At 44.2% G+C, this 27,365-nt stretch overlaps 1 protein-coding gene and 1 long non-coding RNA gene across 3 annotated transcripts; one reads left to right on the top strand and one right to left on the bottom strand.

Annotated features, from left to right (window-relative positions):
- Positions 1 to 72: 72 nt before the first annotated feature.
- On the bottom strand, positions 73 to 27,365 carry LOC130387483 (uncharacterized). Of its 2 annotated transcripts, none has more exons than XR_008896298.1 (4): positions 27,198 to 27,365; positions 26,801 to 26,864; positions 26,592 to 26,670; positions 73 to 3,527 (listed from the first exon to the last, which is right to left on the bottom strand). It is a non-coding gene; the product is annotated as an uncharacterized LOC130387483 (long non-coding RNA). The 2 variants fall into 2 exon arrangements; XR_008896299.1 differs by lacking the exon at positions 73 to 3,527 and adding an exon at positions 22,081 to 25,663.
- LOC130387391 (keratin, type I cytoskeletal 18-like) lies at positions 1,240 to 4,991 on the top strand. The gene is made up of 7 exons (XM_056596440.1): positions 1,240 to 1,788; positions 2,220 to 2,302; positions 2,451 to 2,607; positions 2,929 to 3,093; positions 3,382 to 3,507; positions 3,926 to 4,152; positions 4,544 to 4,991. The coding sequence occupies exons 1-7, from the start codon at positions 1,378 to 1,380 to the stop codon at positions 4,656 to 4,658; spliced, it is 1,284 nt and encodes a 427-aa protein (XP_056452415.1). The 5' UTR covers positions 1,240 to 1,377; the 3' UTR covers positions 4,659 to 4,991.

Below are 27,365 nucleotides of genomic sequence, written 5' to 3'. Positions count from 1 at the left end.
CTTTCTGTCAACGTACCTGATGTTTTCATGTTCAGAGATTCAAATAAAGCCCCATTTCAGTCAAGGCTCCCAGTTTGACTGGAACTTATTGTCTATGAAATAAACTTTATTTCAACAATACAACACTGCATTTTAGAAACATGGTGAAGCAAACAGCTCGAACTGAAAACATAGGTTTACTATGATAGTAAAAGTACATTATTATGATTATTTATCATCATCTTCTACATTAGGCTAAACATCAGCAACGGCCTTTTTGATCACTCTTTGAATCCAGAAGCTCCCAGACACAAGCTCACCAGTAAAACATGGAAACACAACTATAGAGTTCTGTAATTATTTATGAATGGAACAGAGGCGGTAGTTATTTAGGTAGGACCTAGTTGGATCACCAAAAACAATTTTATGTTTACGACACTTTCCGGTGACAGCAGTAGAGGAAGCCATGTTCTTAGTTTGTTAGCAGATACGAATTAGACCCACCCAAAACATTACATTTGTGTTCAAAGGTCCAGTCTAACAGGTTGCTCATTGGATTCAGAAGCCTTAGAGATCTGGTTGAGTCACATGACCAAATCTGCCATTTATTGGCCATTGGGTTCTTGACCAAATGTGATTATTTATGTATTTACTTCTTATAAGTGAAGTACCTGACTTCCCCAATGCCCCAATTTACATTTGATCATTCATAGTCAGATAAATACAATTCTTTACAGCAAAAACCAATCCTGAATGAATAACACTGTCACGAGAACGACAGAGATAGGAGAGATCAGGTCGCGTCATTTGTTTGATGTCGTTTTCGTGATCATCTTCTGCAGCGAGATACAGATCCCGATTGTTCTCTCTATGAATAATTTACTAAACATTAATCAGGACATATTAAAGATAAAGTTTCACATTAGTGTAGTATTTTACTATATCACTGCAGGTCAATAATGTTCTCAGTTTTGTGTAGATGGCATTGGAGCAGACTTTGCCTTTGTAATAAGTGTTAATAATTGGACACTTGAACTCAACTGGCCCAGAGGGTATAGGGTGCAGTACCTGTTGGGAGCAATAAAGTGTAAATTATTGAACATATTGCTTTGGATGACTTATCAGGGCTGCATAGTTATCCACCTGATAACAGTGCCTCGCCCATTTTTAACCTTCATTTGGACGTGCCAAACAATGGAAAAGGGCCAAGGTACGACAGTTATATGGACTCGGGCGGGGATGACAGGAAGCACAAGACGTTTTCAGGTGCTATATATAAAGGCCTTTGCGCCCCAGCCAGACACACTCCCTTTCTCTCAGCAGTAGCTAGCCAGCCTAGGTCTCCTTCCTTCCGACCTCCGTCCACTACTTCCACTACCCTAGTCTCAGCCTCATCCGATGGAGTTCCAAATGAAGAGAAGCAGTACCCACAAGCCCCATGGGAACTATGCTCACAGCATGGCAGGAGGAGCCGGCGGCAGCGGGGTCAGGATCTCCCGCTCCACGTCCTACAATGGACTGGTCGGCAGTGGCATGGCCAGCGGCATGGCCAGCGTTTTGGGCAGCGGCGGGAGCTACGACTACCAGTCCCTGGGAACCAACTCCGGGTCTTTCCATTTGGGCAACGAGAAGGCCACCATGCAGCATCTCAACGATCGCCTGTCCAACTACCTGGAGACCGTGAAGCGGCTGGAGCAGGCCAACGGCACTCTCGAGGTCCAGATCTTTGAGTTCCTGGACAAGAAAGGCCCCGCTGCCAAGAGGGACTACAGCAAGTACGAATCCACCATCGCTATCCTGAGGGCCAAGGTGAGTGGCTCGCACCGGTTTACCGGTCCTCTTGAAGGCATCATTGGCATCATGGTCTCATTCAGAAATGTTTATTTTTTGTACTACATAGTTGGCCAAATGTTAGTTAAATACAAAGTAGTCAATCTGGATCAATCTGTATAGTACTGGATAAAATCAATTGAGTACTCGATTCTTAACACTTCTACTCTATGCTACTTCGTTAACATTTGATCCATATACTTTAACAGTTGGTTGTGTACTACCTTTTAGGGCGTGTAAGGTGCACTCCCATGCAAGGATTCCAAATGATTAATTATGGCCATCTTATAATTTTCAGTTTTGTTCCTCGCCAGGTCAATAAAATCCATGATATGTGCTGAGTTGATCCAGTCACTTACCTCACATTTTGATAGCTTTAAAATACCCTCTTTTCCATCAATCCCTTTCAGATCAACAACATGATACAGGAAAACGCTGGGCTTTCCATTGCAGTCGATAACGCACATCTCGCAGCAGATGATTTCAAAAGCAAGTGAGTGTCTATCGATTTGACTATTCATCCATGCAACATGAAGGAATCCATCTCCAGAATGACTGACCGTGATCAAATTACTTCATCTGAAATCTAAAGCGAATGTAAAATATGTTTTCTCTCATTTTTTGATGCTCGGCTCCGACAGAGTGGAGTACGAGCTTGTGATGCGTCAGTCGGTGGAGGCGGACATTTCAAGAATGCGCAAGATGCTGGACGACACAAACGTGATCCGTCTGCACCTGGAGAGCGACATCGAGTCCCTCAAGGAGGAGCTGATCACACTGAGAAAGTACCACAAGGCGGTAAGAAAATATACGCAGTATAAAGACAGTATACTTATGCTTTCAAATATCACGCCCTCCTCTTCACAAACATTTTCAGATATACTTCAGAAACCTTCAGTGGACCAAAATAAGATACCAAAAATTCTTCTAAAATTCTATTTTAAGGGCTAAAACTACGAAAATGTTCAGATATACCTCATACAAAGTGTCTGAATATCAAATAAAAACTATTTCATTTTGGATTAATTCCTCTCACAATCCCTCTGAACCTCTTTGGTGTGGAAGGATCACCTTGGCGGTGTTCAGGAAATGGCTTGCTGACCGTTTCCCCTTCCCCAGGATATGGCAGAGTTGCAGGCCCAAATCACCCAGACCGGGGTGCAGGTGGATGTGGACGCTCCAAAGGGCCAGGACATGGCGAAGGTCATGGAGGAGATGAGGGCCAAGTATGAGAGGATAGCCCTCAAGAACCAGGAAGAGCTGAAGGCGTGGCATGAGACTCAGGTAGACCCACAGGCAATACGGACCAAATGTGTGCTTAATGTTTCATCTGGTCCTATGTCTAGGAACCATATCTGAGAGCACAAAGCACTTTGTGTTGTGTTGTCCTGGTTTCCTGTATAGTTGTGGTTGGGTTGGGTTTAGAGGGTGTTGTCTCAACACCTTTGAGAATGTAACTTGATAATGGCAATCATATACAACTTGAAATGACATGTGGGCATGTATGTGTCAGATGAAAAGATTGCGCCTTGTTTGTTTGTATGACTCATACCTCGGTATACGTGTGCCCAGATTACAGAGGTACAGGGGCAGGTGACCCAGAACACAACAGCTCTCAAGGAAGCCAGCACTCTCCTGAGTGAAACCAGGAGGAGATTCCAGACCATGGATATCGAGCTGCAGTCCGAACTCAGTTTGGTAAGAAAGATCTTCACCACCTGTTTACATCACAAAATGACGATGGCTTTCAGGGGGCCACATTTCCACCCTTGTTTTTCAAAAACAAATTCTTAAGTCTATTGCTGCGGCAATGTTGCCATTTCCAACATGTGGTCCTTGAGATACTGCGAGGTGAGCATGGGATTTGTTTAAAATACAAAATACAGATAAATTGAATGTAGAAAATATACAGATTATTTAATACACAATAAAAAGGCAATATTGTTTGGTAAATATAGAATCATGACTTCCTATTCTTTTTAACTTTTCGAGACCCCTTCTTATAACTGACGTATTTGGTGATCCGGAGAAGGTCCCACGATAATGCAGTGGTCCGCCTAAAGCCAAAGGATTGGTCTATTCTCTAAACCTCTCCCCCCCCAATGCCCCATGACAGAAAGCGTCACTAGAGGCGAGCCTGCGGGACGTGGAAATGCGCTACAACATGGAGATCGAGAAGTACAACCAGATCCTGCTGAGACTTCAGGACGAGCTCACTCGCATCCGCAGCGACATGCAGCAACAGAACCAGGAGTACGAGATGCTGCTCAACATCAAGATCAGGCTGGAGGCAGAGATCGCAGAGTACCGGAGACTTCTGGACGGGGAGCAGGTCCACATCAAGTGAGTGCACGAAGCAGAGAGGATGAAACTCTGCAGATCCAGGCTAGAATCGGGAGGTCCAGAGTATTTGACGTGCACTTGACAAGTATGTGACTGCATTGACGTGGGATTTCTCAGAGTTTGTTGGAGGGTGGGGAAACTGCCCCTCAATGGTATAAAATATATCGGACTTCACACATATGGGAAGGGCAAGTGGCTCTATTGGCTAGATCCACAGCTTGTTCCATCAAATCAAGCACAATTAACAAATCAAAAAATAAATACACTAATATGTGTTCACTATTTGTCCACCAAATGGCCTATATAATCCAGTTCAGGGCTTCACTCCACTCAGATATTGTTTTCAACCAACAAAACGTCACATTTAATTCCCCCTTTACTTACTTTTCAGAGTGGACCCCAAGAAGACCATTCAGACCAAAGTGGTGACAGTCACACAGACCCTGGTGGATGGAAAGGTGGTGTCGGAGAAACAAGATGTCAAAGCCACTGAAAAAGAGGTCTGATTCATCAAAGCCAGTGAGAAAGTGCTCTGAATTGTCAAAGCCAGTGAACAAGTGGTCAATTCTTAAGTGATTTAAGAGTAACGTGGGCCTTAATCATCTAGCAGCCATTTTGGGGGGACTTCCCCAACCTAGCTGGTGTTTAGAACAAAATATGGCCACTAGGTAAATAAGAACAATTAAGCATTAGGCTCTATGCTACAGTTGGTGTTTGGTTATTCTCAACATTTAAAAAAGCTGAACGAGATACCTTCGAGAAAATATAAAAAAAATTGCAAAAAGTGAAAAAAATAAAAGATTTCGAGCTGATGATCGCTACTGTGTGTCTTTTTTAAAAATCTTTCAGCTACTTTTAATCTTGGTTCCGTTACCAATTCACCTTTCAGCAACCTCCCATGCATTCTTCCTTGGTCAGAGCACAAAATGTCTGCGTCAGCTCCTCGAAAAAACCAGCAATGTTAGACAGTTCTTGCCCCCTGTCTTTCCGAGGAGGGCCCCCTCCATTTCCCAGGCTGTTTCCAAATGCGTCCCAGCACTGCCTGGCGCAGCCCGCTCGCAGTGCTCTGGGTTTGTTTTCCTTTGTTTTATTCAGTCTGGTTCCTGTTTTGCTTGATACAGACTGACCTCCAACACTCTCCTCCTCCTCCTCCCTCACTGGAAAGCTCCACGTTCAAGGGGCTGCAAGCATACTGAGGGTGTCACTTTACACACTATTTGAGGGAGAGACCATGACCACTTTTGGCAACATTGAACCAACATAGGAAAAAATGACCCCTATCTCCACCTTTCCGTTTTTTGTTCCAAAATCAAGGTAAATGTTTACCCCCGGTCCACGCTGCAGATAATGAGACAATGTTTGGAAAAGCGCAGGAACCATAATTCATTGTGACTTCCAGCCAGACAACAATGTCAAACGATTTCCCTACCAGACAGCAGTTGCCTAATTTTTTCCATCAACAATGTCCCACAGCCGTGGTGTGATGTTGCAGTGGATTTCTGACAAACCGGTTCCCTTGGTTCCTTAAAGCTGGTATTTGGACACATCGGTTTAGCCCTGAGACTGTCTAGCCATGTGACACACGAGACTGCTCAGCCCAGACAGATCCTTAAAAGAGGTCAGAAAAGCTGGCCAAGGGCACCAGGAAGAGAGTTAGAAACAAACAAGTACAAATGCACACCACATATGCAGAGAAGGACACATATGCACACCTTACAATCTATCAACAGCAAAAATCCATGTTAATCATTTACACCCTAACAGACAGACAAACAAACACAGACACTTTGAGACAGACGGAGAGGCATTAGAAATGAATGAAAGGAAGAGAGCCATAGACCAATAAACAGAAGAAAGTAGTATGGGTATGAAACTATTAGGAAGAGTGGGGCCAGATACCCTCTTCAACATGCCTACCATTCCTGGGGAGCAGGGCCCTGTACAGGAGGCTTACACTACCTGGTTCTCTGTAGGGGAGTGCTCGGTCACGCTATACACATACCTCACTCCCAAGGAGATCTCTGGAAATACCAGAGATAATAACTAAAGCCGAAAGGATCCAGGCCTGGACAGAACTAAGATAGCAGTTACTGACCACTGGATCGGCAAAGTTTTGGTCTTAAGGACAGTAGCTGGACATAGGCAGCATTTTATTTTTTTAATTGTGGTTTCTTCTTCAATGAAATAAAGGAAAGCCACAATATTTGTCTGCCTTATTGTCTGTGCTGCATCGTTCATCCAAGCAATATATTTGTTGATGCAGAATTCGATATCTAAATACAAATCCAAAAATATAAATGCACTTATAAGACCACATTCAAATAGGTGACAGGGAGCGTGGCTTTGGTCAACCGAAAGCACTTTGTGTTTACGTTATCTGTCTCGCTGTTGCTTAGCAGATGTTTTCCGAAGAAGAAATTACGTGATTTGTTTCAACACACTGTTAAAATGTTTCAACCAGTGGAGAACTATGTCATCAAACATATCTACCACTAACCGGACAGACGATAGGTCACAAACAGTGTTGCTTGTTGTTGTTCGTTTGTGGGATACTGTGACCTTGTCCTCAAAATCCCTCCTCCCCCATCGAGGAGTTAGGACAGCAAAAAAGTTAATGTTGTTAACCGTCATCCACCTGAAACTGCCCTTACTAAATGAGTGAAAGTCAAAATTGCGTGTTGATGGTTTGTCATAATAGTTAGGTAATCAGACACTCTATCCAGTCAATACAACAGATTCGATGACATGGGGTCGGGTGTGACAACAGGTGCGACAAAGGTAGCGCTCTACAAAAACAGGACTCCCAAATTAAAAGAAATGACTAACCGTACGAATTTGATCCGATCCGACTGTTATTTTGCAACCTGACCAGGGGGGGTGACAAGGTCTTTTCCCAGCCTACTGCATGCGTGCAGACCATCCCAGCCTTGGCTTATGTTCAACATGTTAACTGTTGCAAGGATATTACATCAGCCAAAGACAGCGTTTTCGTTGGCTTGTTGTTGTGCCAAACTCAACAACGCTGTGATGTGTTTGGTTTAAAGTCCCTTGTCACCCAGATTCAAAACAAGCAGACTTTCTTATGAACTCAACGTTGTGGTCCATCCATCCACGTTTGACATATTTTTACGAGAAATGTAAATGCATAAAATGCTGCTTATAAATGGCTGATGTGGTTCACAAGCACATTTCTTGAAGCCTGGCAAGGTGGATTCTCACATGATCATGTGAATCCCTCTGCTCTGAGAGTACAAATAAAAGATCACTGACAAATCAGTCCGCCTATTAACCTCATTGTCAATATGGTTCTGAATGTGTCAGAACAACCATAACACTTAATATGGTCTGCTCTTTTATACCAAGGCACCGGTTGTAGAATCATCTTCACAAGTTTAGTTTACTAGCCGTGCCCTGGTACCAGAAGAGCAGACCTATAAACACTGTTATGAGTGACACCTGTGTTAATCCCACGTTGATGCCTCTTTGAATAGCCAGCCGCTTCATTTTGAATGTTATGCAAAGGTAGCCTGACATCACCAGACCAATAATAAAATTACTCCCCCTCAGTTCCAAGGGGGAGTAAGAATGAGCGTCAACCAAAATCCCTGTGGACGCAATTGGATAGAAGTACAACTAATTCGGTCAACACATTTGTGACACATATTAGATATTGACCAGCCCTGATCAGTGACGGGCCTGATCAGGGCTGGTCTGCTAGAAGCTTGCAGATTTCTCTGGTTCCCAGGCTATTGTAAAGGATGTTGGACTGGGGGAAATAAGGCTGACTACAGTTGTGATTAGTCAGGCTTCTGATTTAGTTGTGAGGTCAATTTTAATTCTTTTCTTATGATTGTAGTGTATCAAAGGATTGACTGGAAACCATTTGCTAACCCATTGACTGGGCACACTGGATGCCAACCACGCCAGTTTGTTAAAATCCATCACAAACCTCCCACTGTACGCAGCCAAACACCAATGACAAACCTTAAGAGAATTTCATTCACAACTAGTGTGTGGAGTCATTGGCCAAGGGCCTAGAAAGTACTTGGGCACTATCTTCTACAAACACACTCCCTCCTCCTAAATTATTTCACTCCTAAAACACAGCGGGCCGTGCAACTTCCTCACCCGAGGGCGTTTTACGAGGTCCGTCCGTCCGTCAGTCCATCTCTTTATTATCAACACATGTGTTGGGTGTGACGGCGCTGAGTCACCAGGGTCATATAACACTCCCACTGGGCCAAGGGGCCCCTCCCGACCTGGGAGGGGCACCTGGAGCAAAGTTCACACTGCTGGCGGAGGAGGAGGAGATCAAGACTATGGAGGAATGAGGAGAAAGGGGATCGGGATAAGGAGAGGGGAGAGGCGGAACGTGGGAGTGTACTCAACGAGTGGAAGAGCAATGAAAGGAAATTAAATTGAAAATTAGGACTGGCTTCTACCATGTCGTCACTTAGATAGAATGAAGTAATAGAGGAGATGAACTGAGTGGGAAATGGTGAGAAAACTTTAAATTAAGGAGACAGAGAGAGAGAGAGAGAGAGAGAGAGGGAGGGAGGCAGGGAAAAAGTTATACATAAAAGAACCAGTAATGTGAATAGAGTATGTGGAAGGCTCTCTACTTATTAAATAAGTTCAGAACTCGGGCAAAGCGCCACAGCTAAGCCACTCTCTTTTCTCCTCCTTTCTCCCCCTTTCTTTTGATTTTCCATCCATCCCGTGTGGGCAGGGGCCTGGAAACCATGGCCATCGCAGCCATCGCAGCCAAAGCAGCGCGCTGGCTAAACTCGACATGTGAGTCACTCGTCTGGTTTTTCGTGGAAACTCAGACCGAAAAGCCCGCGCTCCACCAGATTACTGTAAAACGCTACGGGCCCAGGAGACTCGGATGATTACCAGTTGCGCTCAGCTAAAAATACCGCCCAGTCATCCGGTTCTGAACCGGTTTATTGCGGCGTAGTTTAACTTTAAAGCGATAAAGAGACCTCACTATGTTACACAGATGCATTACTGGGCGTTATGAGCGACATCGTAGCATACTTAATCTCTTTGCCACTTTCTGCGCATGTCTTGTTTTCCATTTAAACAGGGAAAACTCGTCAAATGAACCTTGACATTCTTGAAATGAGTAACAAAGATGAATCCCAGAGAAGTAGATGAATGAATAAAATGGTGCCTGGTCCCATTCCTGCTGGGGAATGAGGCTGGGATAATATCACACCTCTCATCTTTAGCAGTGCCCTGATTCATAACAACTAACATGCTGCTACAACCGATACTGCTGCGTGCCGAGTTTACCATGGGCGGGTCGTGTTTGTGGCTTAGCACTCCGACTGTCGTTATCAGTTTTTCGGTCTTGTCAGGTAAAAATTATCTTGTAAAGGACTTAATAGTAGTAGTAGTAAAGATAAGGTGTCACAGTGTAAAAAGTGAAGACCTCTACAATCGTGGACGCGAAGGGCTGCAGTCTTTCAGTAAAACGGTTCTATTGCCGATCCTGGAGTTTTTGGTTTGAACTGCCACTGGCAAACTTACTCCTTCCTACTGCCTGTAAAACGGCATTGTTGAAAGTTGATATTATCCAGGCAAAATAATCATGGGGTAATGGTAACATCAACACACATGCTAACATTAATTGTTTCATTGTTGACCATCATTCCAGGAACACAATGGGGTGCCTTTGTGTCTGCGGTTGGATGTTTACATCCCATATTGTAGTCATAGACAACATCAAACGTCAAGAAGGACATGAAAACATTAAGAGTGAAGAGAGATGTGTTACACAGATTAAGTGCAACACGACATTGAAGGCCCTTCCTGCTGGCATCTGAAGTGTTGCCTGCATGCCCCCTCCCCCTCCCTCTCCTCCTCCCTCTCCTCCTCCTCCTCCCGCTCCCCCATGACCCCTTCTCAGGACATAGGTTGGGAGGGAGTCCTGATTGTGTGGTTGATCATAAAGATTAACAGGAAACCTTTTGAGAAAAGGAATTTCAGGAAGGGAGGCACCATGTGTTGGGATGGCCACTACACAGACCGCCGACTCAAAGCCCCCAGCACAATAAACACAGAAGTATCAAACAAACACACGCACACACAAACTCTTACACACACACCTGCAGAGCTCGTTCCCTTGCCCAATTAACCCTGACTCAAAGGGCGGTTGGTGTAACCCAAGTCTGACCAAGCACTTGGTTCCTGTTGGGGCCAAGCGAAATTTAAACCCAGGGAGAGTAAATGGTGCAGAGAGTGAGGATCTGTCATGGGAGAGACGTGGGTAGAACTTGCTGGTTGGCCTTAGGGGACGCCCCTCCCCCTCAGAAACGTGGGTGGCAGAGAGAGACCATCCATCCCGGGACCTTAAAGAGCCGCAGTGTTGGCCCTGCTTCAAGGCTGCTCGAGCTGTTTTTGTTTTTGAGGCGCAAACAATACGTCTCTCTCCATCTCCGTCTCACTCTCTCTCACTCTCTCTCGCGCCTCGTCTCTATGATGTCTCTCTCTCCGCCTCTCTCTCGCTCTGTTTAAATTCGACCCACGGATCCCCCCCATGTCGGTTGTTTTCGTCCGACGCCACAAGGTGCGGCGCGGGTCGATGGTCTAGCTGTACTTTGTACGCACGGGCACGGCCTTGCGTAACCGGGCGTCCCGTACGCGAACATGTCCTTGTATATTAGAACCCTTTGTTCCCTGTCCGGTCGGGGCCTTCGTAAGAGCACACTGTCACCTCTTGTTCGGTGCTCTTTGTGTCCACGGTGAAAAATCTCCTTCCCGTCACTTCTTTCGTTGCTGGGGGGTGTGGACATGGGGGAGGGAGGGGGGGTGCGTTGTTTATGTTTTCCCTATAAAGTCACAGTACAAAGCAGGGGGGGGCTCAGTTGACAGTCAGCCCATGATGTGTGTATGTTGTTTCAGCACTAGAAGGGGTGAGCACCAGCATATGGGAACCAGCATCAATCCGTCTCACGGGGCCGGGGGGATGAACGGCAATAAGGTCGGGGGTTCCTCAGTGGGGCGACTGTTGTTGTTGCTACCCCGTTGCCATGGCATCCTCCATCAGGAAGACGCCGTTGCGCGGTTGAATTAAACATGATGAGAAACCCTGAGCGGTGTTTAGTTTAAGCTGGGGGATCAGGTGTCCCACGGCCGGAGGGCACGACAGGGATCAATTGGAGCCAGATCCAGCCGGAACCGGATCCGGGAACGCCCAGATTGGGACCGGCACCTTTTTGATTGGGTCTGTCGCACTCATTTGTCACTATCAAAATCTGCTAATACTTTTAATACGTTTAATATTCAATGCCTGCTCTTTTGACATTCTTTTGCGTTCTGTTCAAGTTACGGGCTACGTTAAATGGCTTGTTTGTCAGTGTTGGATGCATTTTAAATTAGATTGAACGAAGGACATGGCGTGGATCACCCAGCTCACGCAGAGGGGCCTGAGGCGTGGGAGTTAGTGTTGCAACGGTGTGGAGAATGTCACACCCGCAAACGTTGTAAAAAAGCTTAATTCACACCGCTTATCTTTCCCTGCCTGAATCTGAGCCTGCCCCGCCCACTGCTGCAGAATCGTTTTTCAGTCAACTGATCGTTTTTAATTTTTTATTGCAAATGCGGTTGAATCGATTAAAACAAATGTATAATTTTTATAAAACAAAGTATAAATACAATAGCACGTATGATTGCTGCATGGACGACAGTGGCTTTCGGATCCCCGCATCGGTCTGAGCCTAACCTTCAGTGCTGCCAAACAGTGTTCGTAAACACACTGCCTCAATAGTATCAGAGTTGGCCTACAAATAAGGTGGTTTGAACTTTGTGCAAAGTTTGCATTAAATCACACAGCAGGACTAGTGCTATTCACTCCAAGGGTGAAAAGACGTAATCATGTGAAGAAGCACAGAATATTGCATGAATATTACAACAAAAATACTTTTTGAATTAACGAATATCGTTAGGCCTAAATCGAATAACATAACTAGATAACGTTTGGCACGGTGTGAATAAAATCCCACCGGTGGTCCAATCAACACCAGTAACACCGGTCACCGCAGCAACACTAATGTGTGTATTGTGTACGTGGCGCAACATCACAGCGCTTTGCTTTAGGATGCCCTCAGCAGATTATAACTCCAATCATTGTGGGCATATAGTGTTTACTAAGCTCCACGGGCACATCAGAAGATGCAACCAAACTCTCTGCCGGTCTTTAGCATGTCATTGTAGTTGAGTTTGAGCAGCACCTCGGTTGACGTAAGCATGATACGCTCTGTGCTTACGTTCCAGAACGTTTCCCCCCCGACCCACCGGATGAGCAGCCTCTCTGCTGCTCCGGCTCCTCCTGGTTTACAGATGAAGCGACCTGGCGCGTGGAATGGTGTCGAGGGGAATTGAGCAACAGTACTTTGTTTATCCTTCTGTGTGCTAGTGTGCGTGCTTGCGTGCATGTGTGCGTGCGTGCGTGTGCACGCGTGCGTGTGTGTGTATACTTTGCCACCCTTTGTGCTAAAGTGTACTGGGTATATTTAAATCAATAATTTAAAAAGACCTTTGGTTAAACTGAGCTTTTATCACAACTGCAGACTCAATAGGCTTCAGAGGTCAACCCTAAAGTGAGATAAGGGAGAGCCTCTAAATCCTTAAGCACTCAAGAAAGTATAAACGCGAGACAGGTGAGAACAGGAAAATAGTCCTGAGAAAGAGAAAATAAAATGGATCCTCTTTCAGTGAAATGAAGGCCGGATGAGCGGATATTATGATATGAAAGTAGCCGACGTACTGAGAACTGTCCGTGTGTGTGTGTGTGTGTGTGTGTGTGTGTGTGTGTGTGTGTGTGTGTGTGTGTGTGTGTGTGTGTGTGTGTGTGTGTGTGTGTGTGTGTGTGTGTGTGTCACAATCAGACTTCCATGTTCCCTCCCCTCTCTGAACTCTGCTAGTCAAGACAGCTGCTGAAAGAGTCTCCCACAAACACACACACAACCCCATGCTTTCGATTCAGCTCCTCTCCAACAGTTTCATTTACCGTTACTGTCTTCTCTGACCCCCACTACTACATTGTTCTCACACACACACACACACACACACACACACACACACACACACACACACACACACACACACACACACACACACACACACACACACACACACACACACACACACACACACACACACACGTGCAAGCAAACACGTACGCAACACAGACTTGCAGGGGACACCTGCGTGACGTTTTTAAATGCTCAGAGTGAACGTCAGCCTCCGTTCTCCATTCTCTGTGGCATCCTCTCCACTTTAATGGCTGATCCCAAGTGACCGCTTTCTACAAATGACTAATTAACAGGAAGGAAGGGCATTCCTTCTTTCTTCTTCTGCTGCTACCAATGTTTAGTCAACAGGCTGCCTCGCTTCCATCACACAGGCCCACAAACAACTACACACAGCACTCCACAGGGCAGTCCTTGCTGGAAAAAAGGTCCCTGTGGACTCCCAGCAATGAGTCTTTGTGTGTGCCGTATGGGTCAGGGCGCTCCATCGCAGAAAAGATATTCACACATTTGCACAGTGGTTTCCGTTCATGCAAATATTTGCGTTTCATTTCCCATTGTGTGGTTTGCGGGAAGTGAAGGCCACAGAAGTCTGGAGCTACCAACCTGAGCCTTCAGGCGCATAAATGGACCGTTATTGACACTGCAGACAGGCCGCTGGACAGACAGACTGAAAGACAGACTGGCAGAGAGCAGAAAAAATGAAAGGGACAGAAAATGGAAATGAACCGGGTTCATTGAAAATTACTTGCATGTTTTTGTTTATAAACTCAACCCTATTGAATGTTAAGTACATCAAAGACATAAGGTAGAGCCGCAGCCCGGACTAACTGGTCGACAGAATGGCAGCCAAGAAATTAAAGAAATGACTGGAAACGACACAGTAACAGTATTCATCAGATGATGAATTGTATATTCTCAACGAGGTTTGCCAGTTCCTGCCACTAAACACTGACCCCCACAGGCCCCAGGGTGATACTGCAGCACTGAGACAAGTCTATCCGGGCCACCATACCACTGATATGACCAAAAAAGGCTGTCCACTGCCTGGTGCTACTGGGAATCCAGCCCCTATCTCTCATCCACACAGAGGAGCACTGTTTCGAAATACCTCCGAAGGTCAAACAGGGTTAGACGCATGTGTGCGTGTGTGCGGGTGTGCATGATTTAATGAGTGAGTGAGTCGGTGAGTGTGTGTGTTTGTGTCTTTGTATGAGTGTGTGTGTGTGTGTGTGTGTGTGTGTGTGTGTGTGTGTGTGTGTGTGTGTGTGTGTGTGTGTGTGTGTGTGTGTGTGTGTGTGTGTGTGTGTGTGTGTGTGTGTGTGTGTCACAGTGTGTGTGCGTTTGTGTGTCAGTGTGTGTGTGTGTGTGTGTGTGTGTCAGTGTGTGTTTGCGGTCAGTGTGTGCGTGTGTCAGTGTATGGCATGGGAGTGGGAGCGTTGGGATCACATGGGTGAATTATGATACCAGGTCGGCTCTTTTCTACATACAGAAGCATTCTCCGGGATACAGGTGTGTGTGGGAAAAAGGCTTTGACAAAGGGTGGTCTTTATCTTGCGTGACATCCCTGTCGGTACATTACTTTAGGAGGGATTACTTTGGGGAAATGTCTCGATCAGACATGCTCTCCTTTTTTGGAGCGATACACAGCTATTTATCTTATGAATACATAAAAACATAAACACATAATCAGAAGTGCAAATAAACACCAAAACTGTTGAAAGCCTTACTGCTAGGTCCCACCAGATGAGAACATGTTATTATTTGTGCTATTTTGGTTCTTTTCTGACAAAAATGTAACACAATATAGTCAAAAAACAACTGTTTAACAATGGAAATTCCCAGTAAGATATGAAGTCTGTTCAACATCCGGCATAAATTACTTTTTCCCAAGAGGTCATTTGCAATCGGCACTCTTTACTTTAGCAAGGTTAACTCACGCTAGCTTCTGACAGCCTTTCCATCATACCTTCACAGAGGAAGGAAGGACAGAGTGCAGAAGGTTAGAAGTAAGCAAGGAAGGAAGGATGTAAGCAAGGAAGGAAGGAGCGCCAGGGCAGGCTAGATCACCGGGGTAAAGGGCTTCACGGGCGTGCTGTTTGCCGGGTTCCCTCCTCGTTACGTCAGCGGAGGGGGGGGGGGGGGGGAAGGTCGCTCAGCTGTGTTCTCATGCTCAGGGAACAGAGGGCCCCCGATCATAAGGAACACGGCGCTCGTGCGATGATCTCACGTCGGGATACACTCGCTGGTCGCCGGCCCGCCGCTGATCCATGTGGCTGAAACCTCACCTAATCTGGCGTGTCTCCGGAGAACTGGCTCGCCTCCATCAGGCACAGCCTCCACTCCCACCCACCCACCCCCAACGCCCCCGACGTCATCATCGTTTCGCCCCCGGGCCAGCTCCGGCAGAATCCCCTCTTCCTTATAAGAGCCCAAGAGAGGAGGAGGCGCAGGCTCTGGCATTCCGCAAGGAGGAGGAGGAGGAGGAGAGCACAGAAAAGGAGGCGACTTTCTGTTGGGTTTTGATGATGTTGACACAAAACATGACCTCCGGTAGGAACAACCGTGGAAGGGAACGATCTGTCAGGACAAGACCGGGCGCGTGTGAATGTGACGCCACCGTTATCTCACCCTGCCGGGCCTCCCCGCCTCTCGTCATCGCTTAATGGCGACCCGGAGGCCAGTTCTCGCCCAAAAGAGGTGCTGAATGCAGCTTTCAGCTATCGGTAACATCACTTGGCTTCTGTTTGCTTCAGTGAGGAGGCGAGGGACAGAGCGAGGCTCGCAGGCTTGCAGTTATCCTTTGGTCTTAAAGCCTTTAAGCACGCCCCTGCTGATGGTCCATCCCTCTCCTGGGGCGCGCTGACATCTGGTTACACAAACTTTATTAACAAACACTGCTTTCATGGCCCGTAGCTCAAGTACATGGTACCCCGTCGTTTTTTCTTTTTTCACCTATTGCCAAAGACCATTGCTGTTTTCCAATATCCATACTATCCGTACTTACTAGCCTTAGTTTGAGTACGTAGGGTGATCCAATTCAGATCGGGCGAAAACAAGTGTACTGAAAGGACCCGGATGGTGTACTCAAAAGGGCCAAATCGCGAAGTGTGGATCGATGTACACTTTTCGTACTCAACGGCAGCCATCTTAGCTACGTAGCGGAAGAGGGCGGCGCCAGGCTGAGGCAAAGTCGGCGCATATTCCACGTAGCCTGCATTAATAGAGTCATTGTGTAGTTTTTATAGCTTTTATAGCTTTTTATAGCTGAAAGGCGTAAAGAGTTCACCGTTCAAGGCGGGATGTTTATTGCGGGGGAGGAGCCGCGGCGGCAGTTGTGATCGTACTTTCCGGTTAGTGCACCACAGAGTTTTCGATTTGGAACAACACTGACATCTGAAAATGAGCGCACTTAGTGAGTGCGGATGGTGTACTACGTTTAAGTGTACTCATGGAAGTATGGATATTGGAACACAGCACATGACAAACATAAACATGATACTCAGAGAGAGACTGACCTTCTGGTGATGCCGAAACACGATTAGTTTCTTCAGGCCAGAGTCGAATCAAGAACCTGTATGTGATAATCCTTTACGCAAGAGTTCATTTCCCATGGTCGTCATGCAGACAGGATGGAAAATGTCTGGCATGAACACTAGTGTGGCACCATAGCCCTCATAGATCAACGACGTGTTGTAATTCTAGGCGGTGACACTGACACATTTCGTTTGTCAGTCACATTGCGGGGAATTTCTTATCACTTCACCCTTTTATAAATCATGCTGCCCTTAAAATATGTGCAACCATGATGTTACATCATCTTGAAACCATGGAAGTATTTTTTTACTTATAGTCAGTATTTGCTAACAAATGAGAGGAGGTGGGCCAATAAAGATAAGAGATGGCAAAATGTAGGCAATGCTGTATATTATGTTATCTCCATAGATCCATGTCAAAATACTGTGACATATTTAGGCCTTTGTTTTGGCACTGTTTTTGTCCACAAAGTCAATGTAAAATTTCAGACAAAAAGGTACCCCTTACCCCTCTCACCTCTGTTGTCAATTCAACCGGGGTGAAAATAAAAAGCCTATGCAATCACACTATTGACTTACTATTTACAGGGACTTATATTGAGAGAGGTAAAGAGACCTTTGTCCAGGAATGAAGGCCCTGTTGCAATGGCTAGCTGTTGATTTTTTCTGTTTACTTTTGCTGTTTTGGTCTTTCAATAATGCTATGAAAATAAGATGAATAATCTCTTTCTAAAAAATAGCTTTGCGTCCTCTGTTATTCAGGTAGCACAACTATTGTAATTGGTAGTGTTCTGTAGTAGTATTGGGTAACTGTTGTGAGAAGTGGCGACCTGTGTTGATCAATCAATTATCCACCTTCACCTCAGCATTGTGCCAATACTACAACGAGTTTGAGAGTTTGACTCATATTTGCTGTTGGCAATGATCCAACTGTATTACATTCTCAGAAACACAAACCCGGGCTTTCCACCTGTTTAAAATGACATCAGGTAATTGTCTCTATTCAAACAGAAATCTTCTAAATCCTCAAATTGATGCTAAAAGCCTCAGCATTGTACCTGTATCATAAAAAAACGAATAGATATGACCCAATATTTAAGACATCTGATTTGATGCGACCTCACCCGAGATCCAGAAATACTATTACCCCTAATCTCTGGATAATATGGAGGGGTTAAGGACAAGAGAGTTGCAATTTTGGCGCTATTGCATGGCCTAGCCTCTATACAGACAGACAACAGGAGATGAGTTTCTGCACTGTGCCTAGACTTGTCAGGGACAGCCACAAAAGCTGACAGATACTGATAGTTTTTATCAAAGACCTTTAAAAACCTTTAAAGCCGAGGTAAATAAATGAATCTTAGCAGGCGGGTGATGTTACCAACGCAAAAGGAAAAAGGTTTCCCCCCCCCCCGGTAGGCTACTGGGAAGGTTGAAAGTTGAAACGTGATGTAATGCATTGTTTTGTTGCACTGATCAAAATGTAGACGATGGATTTGTAAATATGACTCACAGGCGGGAGATATAAGCTCATTAAATTTACTACTAATACTATAATGATCACGTTATTAGGAGTGACTTTATGAATTTACAAGATAGATAAGCAGGTAGATAAACTGTTGTAAGAAAGGGTTTCACTTTTGTGTTTCCTTGTGCCCAATCCAGCCTGCATTGGTATTTTCTAAGGGAGTACTAGTGCTAGTAATGGCGGTTAACTTTTCTCCCTAGCTCTGAGTGATCTTTTTCTTTCACTTCTATCCTGATCTCTGGGGAGCGTCAGACACGCCATCTTGACAAGTAGTAGTATTTATAGAAAGTCAGTTGTAAAAGAGATTGTAAATATACATACATATGAAATACATATCAACTATTAGAATTTTTTAAGTTACATTCGAACCAAATCAACTGTACGTTGATTAGTCTGGCTCATTTAACAACAATTACACCTAATTTGAAATCAATACAACCAAATAACGGGGATTTTTTTGGTTTAAGAAAACAAACCTGAAGTTTTCCAGCAAGAATCGTAAATGTCAGTTCTAGACCATGCATGTATGATTTATGTGTCGTGAGTACGTGTATTTCCACTGACACATTTAGATTTGTCAGAGGTAAACACAGAGGAGACATATAGCGTGTGACGAGACAGAGAGGGAGTGTGTGAGAGAGAAAGACAGACGGAGAGACAGCCAGACAGACAGAGAGGGAGTGAATGAGCTAGACAGACAGAGAGAAACAGAGATAGTGAGACAGAGAGAGAATTAAACGGATGAGACAGAGAGAGAATTAAACAGATGAGACAGAGACAGAGAGAGAGAGAGAGAGAGAGAGAGAGAGAGCCCTGCTATACTGAGGCCTTTAATGTTGAAGGCCTGACCTAGTTTGGGAAGACCTGACGTAGACGACTAACATGTTGTCCCTCTAACAGCCTATAGATAGGAGAAGTACAGAGTAGAAGACATGTGAACGATACGAGTATGCGGTCAGACCACGGGGCGTGTAATTAGGGGAGCTGCACATCATGTGGATTTACTGCCACCATTAGCCTTTCACATGAACGGCTTCCCATGGAGCATGATGGGACACCAACACAGAGCGCTGCCACGGCAACTCTACCCACAGCGTCGTGCTTTAAGTGGATCATTAGAACACACCAGCATACAGCCCAGCTGAGACACCCACCAGGACACACGCTATTCTGCTGTACAACAACTCCGCTCTCTTAGTAAACAATCACATTATGTCTTGGTGGTCCTAAGAACACCCCCCACCCCAGCCCTCTCTATTCTGCGCCATAACTTCTTCCATAGGAGTCTCCATAGAGTATTCTCTAAAGAGTTTAACTCAAGAGGGAGTGACTTAAAGCAGTGGTCATCCACCAGGCTAACCTCAAGAACCACGTGTGTCATTCGTCACGACTCGGCTATTATAAGAATATATATACATTAACCAATATTGCAGTTATCCACCATGGCCCCATCCACTGATAAATACAGGGAGCGCACGTTGAGCTGCAACAATTGGGGCTAAACTTGATGAAAAAGTAAGCCATTGAAACATGAAGCATGAAACATTGGATCTCATGGGCTTCTTTGTAAAGATCAAGGTTTGGCCCATGCTCACTCGAAACGCCCTCGGGTCATGACCCACAGGCTGAGAATCACTACCCTTTGCCAATTTCATACCCCATCCCCCCCCAATCCCATGTCCTCCATAACCCCTCTGACTGTTCTTCTGAGTTCTTTAAATCATGCAGGTTTGTTTGCCAGTCATTCAGGTTTGTTTGGCTTGACTTCCAGAAAATAGATCTCTCCTCCATAATTCTCCTCACCTGGCCTGCCAGTGTTATGCAACATGGACTTGGCGCATGAACACACACACGCGCACACACACACACACACACACACACACACACACACACACAGGTGTTAAAGTAAACACACACTGTCAATGAGGAATCCAGGGGGGACCTGCATCTTTGCGTCCTAGACCACCCATCCATACAAAACCACACAAAGATCCATGCAAGCAAAAAATCACACATGAAAACCAACAGAAAATATAAATCCTGATATTAGCTTACTTGACGATTATTTTTCAAACAGGACTCAGAAACAGGAGTTCATTTATTCTTAACATCGGGGTGTCAAGGCTTACTTTTGGTAGCCCATTATGATCAGTCAAGCTACAGATGACTGCCAGGAAGTGTTCCTCAGCCTCCCTCCACTGGAGGAGTCTAGCCTAGGGGAACGATCGAGCCGTGACCCCCAGGCTGAGGCCCAACTCAATCTCAGCATTTAATCACCCCCATGGGGAACGTGACTACCCCGGCATCTGGAGCACATTTGGCATTGTGAAAGTCTGCTTGGAGCGCCTGCTTCATGATTGCTGTTAACCTAAGAAAATAATCTGAGAGATTTACGGGAAGAACCCAAATTGTTGCTCGACGCACGAACACAGCCTACACTGTACAAACCGTTTTAAGGATAGGAAACTACCGTCCTTTAGTGTAGCAGACCTTGACAAATACAATTATATATATTAGAGACGGGTAGACTCTTTGCTTGGGGCATAGTTGGTGTGCTTTTAAGTTGGCGCTAGCATCTCTCCTTAATGGTTTTGTAGTATTCTCTGCCGAGACGCCATGAACCAACAAATCAGTGGCAGCAGTGATAAAGCCCTCATTCACAACTAAAAGCTAAAGGTTGGAATCTTGGAAAGGGTTTCGCCGGCACAACAAACAACAAAGACTGTTCTGCATGGCTGACGCCTCCATTGGAGCCGGCAGACGGGTGAATGTGAGGCACTGAAAAGCTTAACAGTCTAACAATGCACGATATAAATGCAGTTAATATACTCCAGATGATGCCGAGTTCGAGGACATAATAGGTGTATTGCCAGTGCCAATGAAAATCTTGCTGTATTTTTAGCCTCTGAAAACAGTAAAGGGTAAATGAGCCTGGATTTATAATCAATATCTTCAAGCTTTGTCGTGTACGTTCCACGGTTAAACTCACTGTTATTAAACGGCGTTCCCATCCTCTTGTTTTATGAAACCACCAGGCCCAAGCGAGGCCAAGTGTTGTCTAGCAGAGGTCTCCTCTGTTTATTCTGCTCAAACCCAATCCACTTCCTGTGTATTTACTGGCCGGCGGTTATGATGACCTCCGCGTTGACAGGAATCGAAGAGACTGAGAAGACAAATGCGACAGCCTTTTTTTGTTTTAATACCGTACTCCTCCGTTTTCACCATCATTGTCCTGACTTCTCCGGCCTAACGCGGTTGTTTGTTCAGCCTCGCTGCCGTTCGTCTCATTGACATGGAGTGCATTCATCAAGATGAAGCAAGATTAAAAAAGCTTGTGTTCATACGTGTCAACAAACTGCATCAGAGTAGAGAGATATTGTTGGCCGATGATAGTGCTCCACAGTGTTGCCCCCCCTTCCCCCTAAAACCTCCCTCCACCGAAACCGCACACACAGTAGGGTTGGGCCATTAATCGGATTTCAATCTCGATTTTAGAGTCAAATAATCACAGAATTAACATAATCAAGTTTTCGATATATGTATATATATATTTTTTTTTATGTTTTATAGAAAGTGCAGAACAGCTGGATACATATCTGTACATTATCTTCGATTTGAATATTTTCTTTTGGACCATTTTGTGTATTTTTTTAAGGCGGAATTTCAAAGTTCAGTGTTTTTGAGAGAGTCATGCTGAATAAATAAATCATGTTTTTAAACTCATAACATACAGTATACCCCAGGATGGCTCTCCAGCACCACGCCATATTTAAATTACACACTTCCGATGTTTAGAATTCTTACAGCGCGGAGAGCTCCGCAAATGAGAACCAGGGGTGAATTGAGGTAAACAATGAGTTTGGGTTCTCAAACTATTCTGGGAAGTTTTCCACCTCGGAGGCCCCAGTGCTCCCAGACTGGATTCATTAGGGGTGACTGATGTCCGTGCCATCCCTTCACTGGCAGACGAGCTCCATGTGTGTGTGTGTGGGGGAAGGCTAAACCGAGCTAGCGCTGCGCTGGGTTCGCTAGCTAGCTAAAACGGGCAACCGCATAAGACAAACAGAGCCTCTCGCCGCCATTGGTGCTACATTTCGGGTACGGATTCTGGATTCGCTCTGCCACGTAGCGTAAACACTGCTGCATACACATGTTAGAAGCTTTGATTCTGGATGCTTGCATTTGATTACAAGTTTTAGATAAACCTAAACATTCCCCCTAGGGGAAAATGATGGATGGACGGAGGTGGGTTATATATATACAGAAAACCGACAAACCTGACACAACCCACACATCATATGAGAGACCCCTGACTCTTATGGACTTTCTTTAATGTCTTTCTATGAGGCTTGAAGAGATGTGTAATGCAAGACAAAATTCTGTGCAAACAGACATTAAAGTTTACCTCATCTAATCTAACACTTTCTATTTCCTGCTATGTAACACACCTTACGATATCTTAGCGCTATATCAATTAAAGCGTGTTATATTACTTTATTTCCACGCAACAACAGACAAGGTATCAGATTGCCTATATAGCCCCCATCAAGGTTAGTCATAGATGATATCTTCAGTCAGCTTGGGCCGTCGTGGAGCCAAACCGCGGCGATCCAATAGCACAAACTTCCTGCTCTATAACTCATCACTCCCTCGACGTTGCATTTTGGTGTGTACAGTTCAAGCATTTCCTGTCTCGAGTCGCATGGGAAGTCGAGCGTCCTATGGTTCATGCTTGGCCGTTGCCATGAAAACGGTCAAACTGTTGAAAACGATGAATACCGCAATATGTGATATGAACGTACGCATACTGTAATGGGAGGAAGCAGCAAGCGGCGTAGTGATTATATAAACGAGGTCAAACCAACTTTTTGGCCGCAAGTCCCCCAGTTTAGCGCGGCTCCAGCCGTGGGCTGCTGGGTGTGAGGGGAGGGAGGGTGTTGTCAAAACAGTGATTGATCTGTTTTGGGAGTTACTATGAGCATAAGGGCTCAAGACAAGGGAGGGGGAGTGTGAGAATCTTCCTCCTCCTAAATATTATCCGGTATATTTACTCATTCTCAGCCAGACTCCAGTTAAAGATTTGGATGGAGTTAAATGAACCCTCCAGTTAAGATAGGGGGTCTTTCCCAACATTCCGAAGGCACATACGTATCAATATAACACACACGCACACAGACACAAACACACACTAAAAATAACATGACGAGCCCCTGAGTAAAACAGCCAGACTGGAGATTATCATAGAATAATCCTTGTTCCAAGGAATGAAAATCATGTAGAAATAAATTCACAACGCTATAATTAGTTTGTCAAATCAACCCAATTATAGTGATTAATAGGGCTGCATCGTTGTATAAACACTTCAAGAGCCCTACCGGTCTTCTGGTCAAAGAACAGGCAGAAGCCTTCTTGAACTAACTGAACTAAAAATAACAAAAGAAAGCAGAACAGCCCTTTCCCTTCTAGATGAGGGAAAGTTTCAAAAGGTGAAAGTGCTGCAGACATTTTATGAGCGAGCAAAACGGCAAACAATTATCATCGCATTCTACTGTCTGCAACGCCATCTAGTGTACAATTGGTGAACAAACCAATGTCCAGATATATTTCGTTGTGGTTTATCCCCTTCATCCCGAAATACCCCGGTACCGGGTTAAGTCCCTCCCAACCGAATTTCAAAGACGTCAAACAAAATGAGAAACATCATGCAACAACAAGAGTCATGTATTTCATAATTGTGCTTAGCACATCATTAGCATAAATAATAAAGTTTTTACCGTTTGTTTCAAGACAAACCATATATCATATCATGAAAGCTGAGAATCGACTGATTCCAACAGTCAAAACCATATCACTCTCAGTGACTACTCGAACTAGAGCAAAAAAATCATCAAGGAATTGGATTAACTTTCAACCAAAGATGATGTCTTTCCTTTTTTGTTTTTGACATCAAAGTTGCGTATGAATGCATAAAACCACCATAAACGGGTAATCCATTGTCAGCCAAAAGAGGGTTTCAGAGGAAATTGCTATTGTTTGTTTGTCGCAAGATAGCCTCCTGTTCGTGCCAGTTTATATTGTCAATTTTTCATTGTTAAAACTACTACTATACTAAAAAATCTGGGGTCTCATTTATCAACCGTACTTCCGCACAGATTTGTGCGTAAGTAGTGCGCACGAAGATTCCAAGTATGGAATTTACCGAAATGCACTTATACTTAGGAATTTGCGTAGAAGCACATCTCTGGCCATGGTACGAGCGAAGTCTAGTGGGAGAATAGCGATAGTACAAGCAAAAAGCAAAGCATTTAAGAGTGTCACCATTATGCATCAAGCAATCAACATCCACATATGTCGCGTGTATCCTTTAATTTGAAAAAATAAAATTACTCCTTTGTCTAATTTTAAACTGACAAATTGGTGTCAAACCCTATAAAAGAAAGCTGTGAGAAATGTAGTGCAATGGCTTATCGTGCGTTATTGGAAGACTTGGCAAACCATATGCTCTCCGCAGGGACTGTGTTTTCAAAGATCGCGCTGATCTGCTTAGCGAGTTGCTGACGTCTCACGTCTGTGAGCTGTGACTCCCGACCCAACTGAATTAACTGCGTCAGTCACTTTTTCCCATGCAGCAAGCTTTCTTTTATTTGCGATGCCTCCTGCACTAAGTTAACCAAAAGGTAACTTTTAGTTTAATCAACCTAGTTTTATGAGCGTTTCCATTTTAGTGTTGGAGAAGTTTATTTTCTTCGCTCTCTTTGCCATTATAGCAGTAAGGGGAAAAACACATTCACAAGGTTGATAAAGGGATGCCTTGTGACCTCATCCCCCAGCAGGGGGCCCCCAGCCTTCCCTTTCCTTGGTAAGGAAAGGGAAGGCTGTGACCATAAATGGTTAATTGGAGGCGTTTTCTGATTGCAAATGGACTGAGCGTGAACGCGTATGGTATTTAAGAACAGGTGGGATTTATCAAGATTAATTACCTACTGATGTGCGTACCATTGCCTTACGCATGTTTGATAAATACAGATGTACGACTGATAGATCAGTCTACCATCCTACCCAGTAGGGGTGGGCGATAAACCGATTTTATTGATTAACTCGAGTGTGTAGCTCACGTCGACGTGTTTAAATGAAAATCGGTTTTTTCTTCAACATCCGCCAACGCTTCCCTCTCAGCTCCCGTAGTTCGGAATGGGCTCAGCCCTCCCCCCCAAAGTGATACACAAACATGGCAGCAAGTGTGACAAGTTCTATACAACAATATATTCATATATGTGTAATCTATTTTGAGGTAAACATAATTAATTTGAAATATATCTGTGTGGTTTAATAATTCGTCGATCTGTTGGCAATTCGTCGATCTGTTGGTAATGCCTCGGGGCTCCAGTAGGGGGGTCTCGCTCCTCTTACTCATTCAATACAGATGAGTGAAGGAAAGTCAAGGCGTGTGTTTTTTTCTCATTCTTCTCCTGTTACTATTCCATTTTTTAAAGCTAATTACCGTTTGCAAATCACTGTATATCTATGAACACACGTTGAAAGTTTGAATGTTATGTTGGCACTTTTATCAGAACTACCTCTTATCATTAATAATATTTTATGTTTACAGAAATATTTTATTTTATATTTTATATATTTTACATTTTATGATATGTTACAGGTTACACTGTTTACAATGGCAGGGCCAGCCATAATGCCTTCTTATGTAAATCGATTTAAATCGGAAATCTGAGGATTTTTTTTTAGGCCATATCGCCCAGCCCTACTACCCAGTGGACTGTACCAACTGGTACATATCTTTCCAACATACACCTAGCTGGGACCTCCCACTTGGGATTTCAGTGTATCACAGGGCGGGGAAGATTTCGAAATGGCTTGTCACGGTCACACCTACACCTCAAGGTAAAATAGGGGCCCCTTAATGCTTATATTGATATAGACACAAGTCATTAAATACCAAGGATGAACAAGGTGTCCCTTAGGGAACCCATAACATGATGTTAGCGCCTCATGTTTAGTCAACAACATAATATGGGGTTATATATAATACATACGTCTAAGAACTATTCTAAAGTCTTTCTATTCAAAATCAGGTTCAACATCTAAACCGCAATCAAGGATATGCAAGAGCTATTTTTATTTATCTGAAGATTTCTAACTGGTTATTACATTATTAGATTTATATCTATTCATCTAACTATCATTGCGTTTTGAATTTACTCAGCGATATAGCCTGTAAACAATTGAATGTTTATAAAATAAGAATAACTTTATTAACAGGTTTTATCCCCACATTCTACATGAAGCTTTTGTATGGGGTGATGAGTAAAATCCTACCGGTCTGAGAGTATGGCTTGGCTTTTTACAGAAGTGCTTCTCCAGTACAGCAAATGTATCCCACACTCAAGAAAACCACCTGTTGAATAAAAGAAACGAATATAATTCAGCTATTTTCTCTACATAAAACATATAACACAATTCAAACTGAAATATTTAAGGGAATAATATAAGAAGAGATGTAGCCCAGGCATTAATGAGACGCTCACCAATCCCAGGTTGGTAATATCCGTGGGCCCTCATCAAACCACACGGTGGCGCCACAGACACCTGCTGTAAAACAAATCAACTAATTACATTTTACAGAAGATAAAACAGGAAATTAAACCCACATACATTAACCTCATCAAATCACACGGTGGCGCCACAGACACATGCTGTAAAACAAATCAACTAATTACATTTTACAGAAGATAAAACAGGAAATTAAACCCACATACATTTAATATCAAACGTTAAATCTATATAAAATTGTAACTTAAATATCATAAAGTTAAGACCAATTAAGTGTAACATTGATTAAAGCTAATGATTCGTTTTTTTAAGCTAGCACAATCTTAATCATATTGCGTCTTGTCGGCACAAAAATGTTTGGTTCTCACCCACCATTGTGATTCCTGCAACCATTTTCGTTAAAATGCTTCGTGTAATCAGAGCTTCTAGAATATCTTTGGTGCAATGTTTCAACTTAATTGGAGTTATATATACAGCGATTTTCAAACATCACGAGTGTTTGTTTCCATGGTTTGTTTGGAGCGCAGTGCCTCAGCCATA

The sequence above is a fragment of the Gadus chalcogrammus genome, chromosome 1 (assembly GCF_026213295.1).
Source record: "Gadus chalcogrammus isolate NIFS_2021 chromosome 1, NIFS_Gcha_1.0, whole genome shotgun sequence".
Taxonomy (NCBI): domain Eukaryota; kingdom Metazoa; phylum Chordata; class Actinopteri; order Gadiformes; family Gadidae; genus Gadus; species Gadus chalcogrammus.
Note: the sequence above shows the minus strand (reverse complement) of the source record. Positions and strands in the feature narration are given on the sequence as shown.

What these genes read in the sequence shown, in the direction of transcription:
- LOC130387391 (XM_056596440.1), top strand. Translation starts at nt 1,378, where the DNA reads ATGGAGTTCCAAATGAAGAGAAGCAGTACCCACAAGCCCCATGGGAAC. An exon ending in AGGCGTGGCATGAGACTCAG is followed by an intron (nt 3,094 to 3,381) that starts GTAGACCCACAG and finishes ACGTGTGCCCAG; the next exon opens with ATTACAGAGGTACAGGGGCA. An exon ending in GGGGAGCAGGTCCACATCAA is followed by an intron (nt 4,153 to 4,543) that starts GTGAGTGCACGA and finishes CTTACTTTTCAG; the next exon opens with AGTGGACCCCAAGAAGACCA.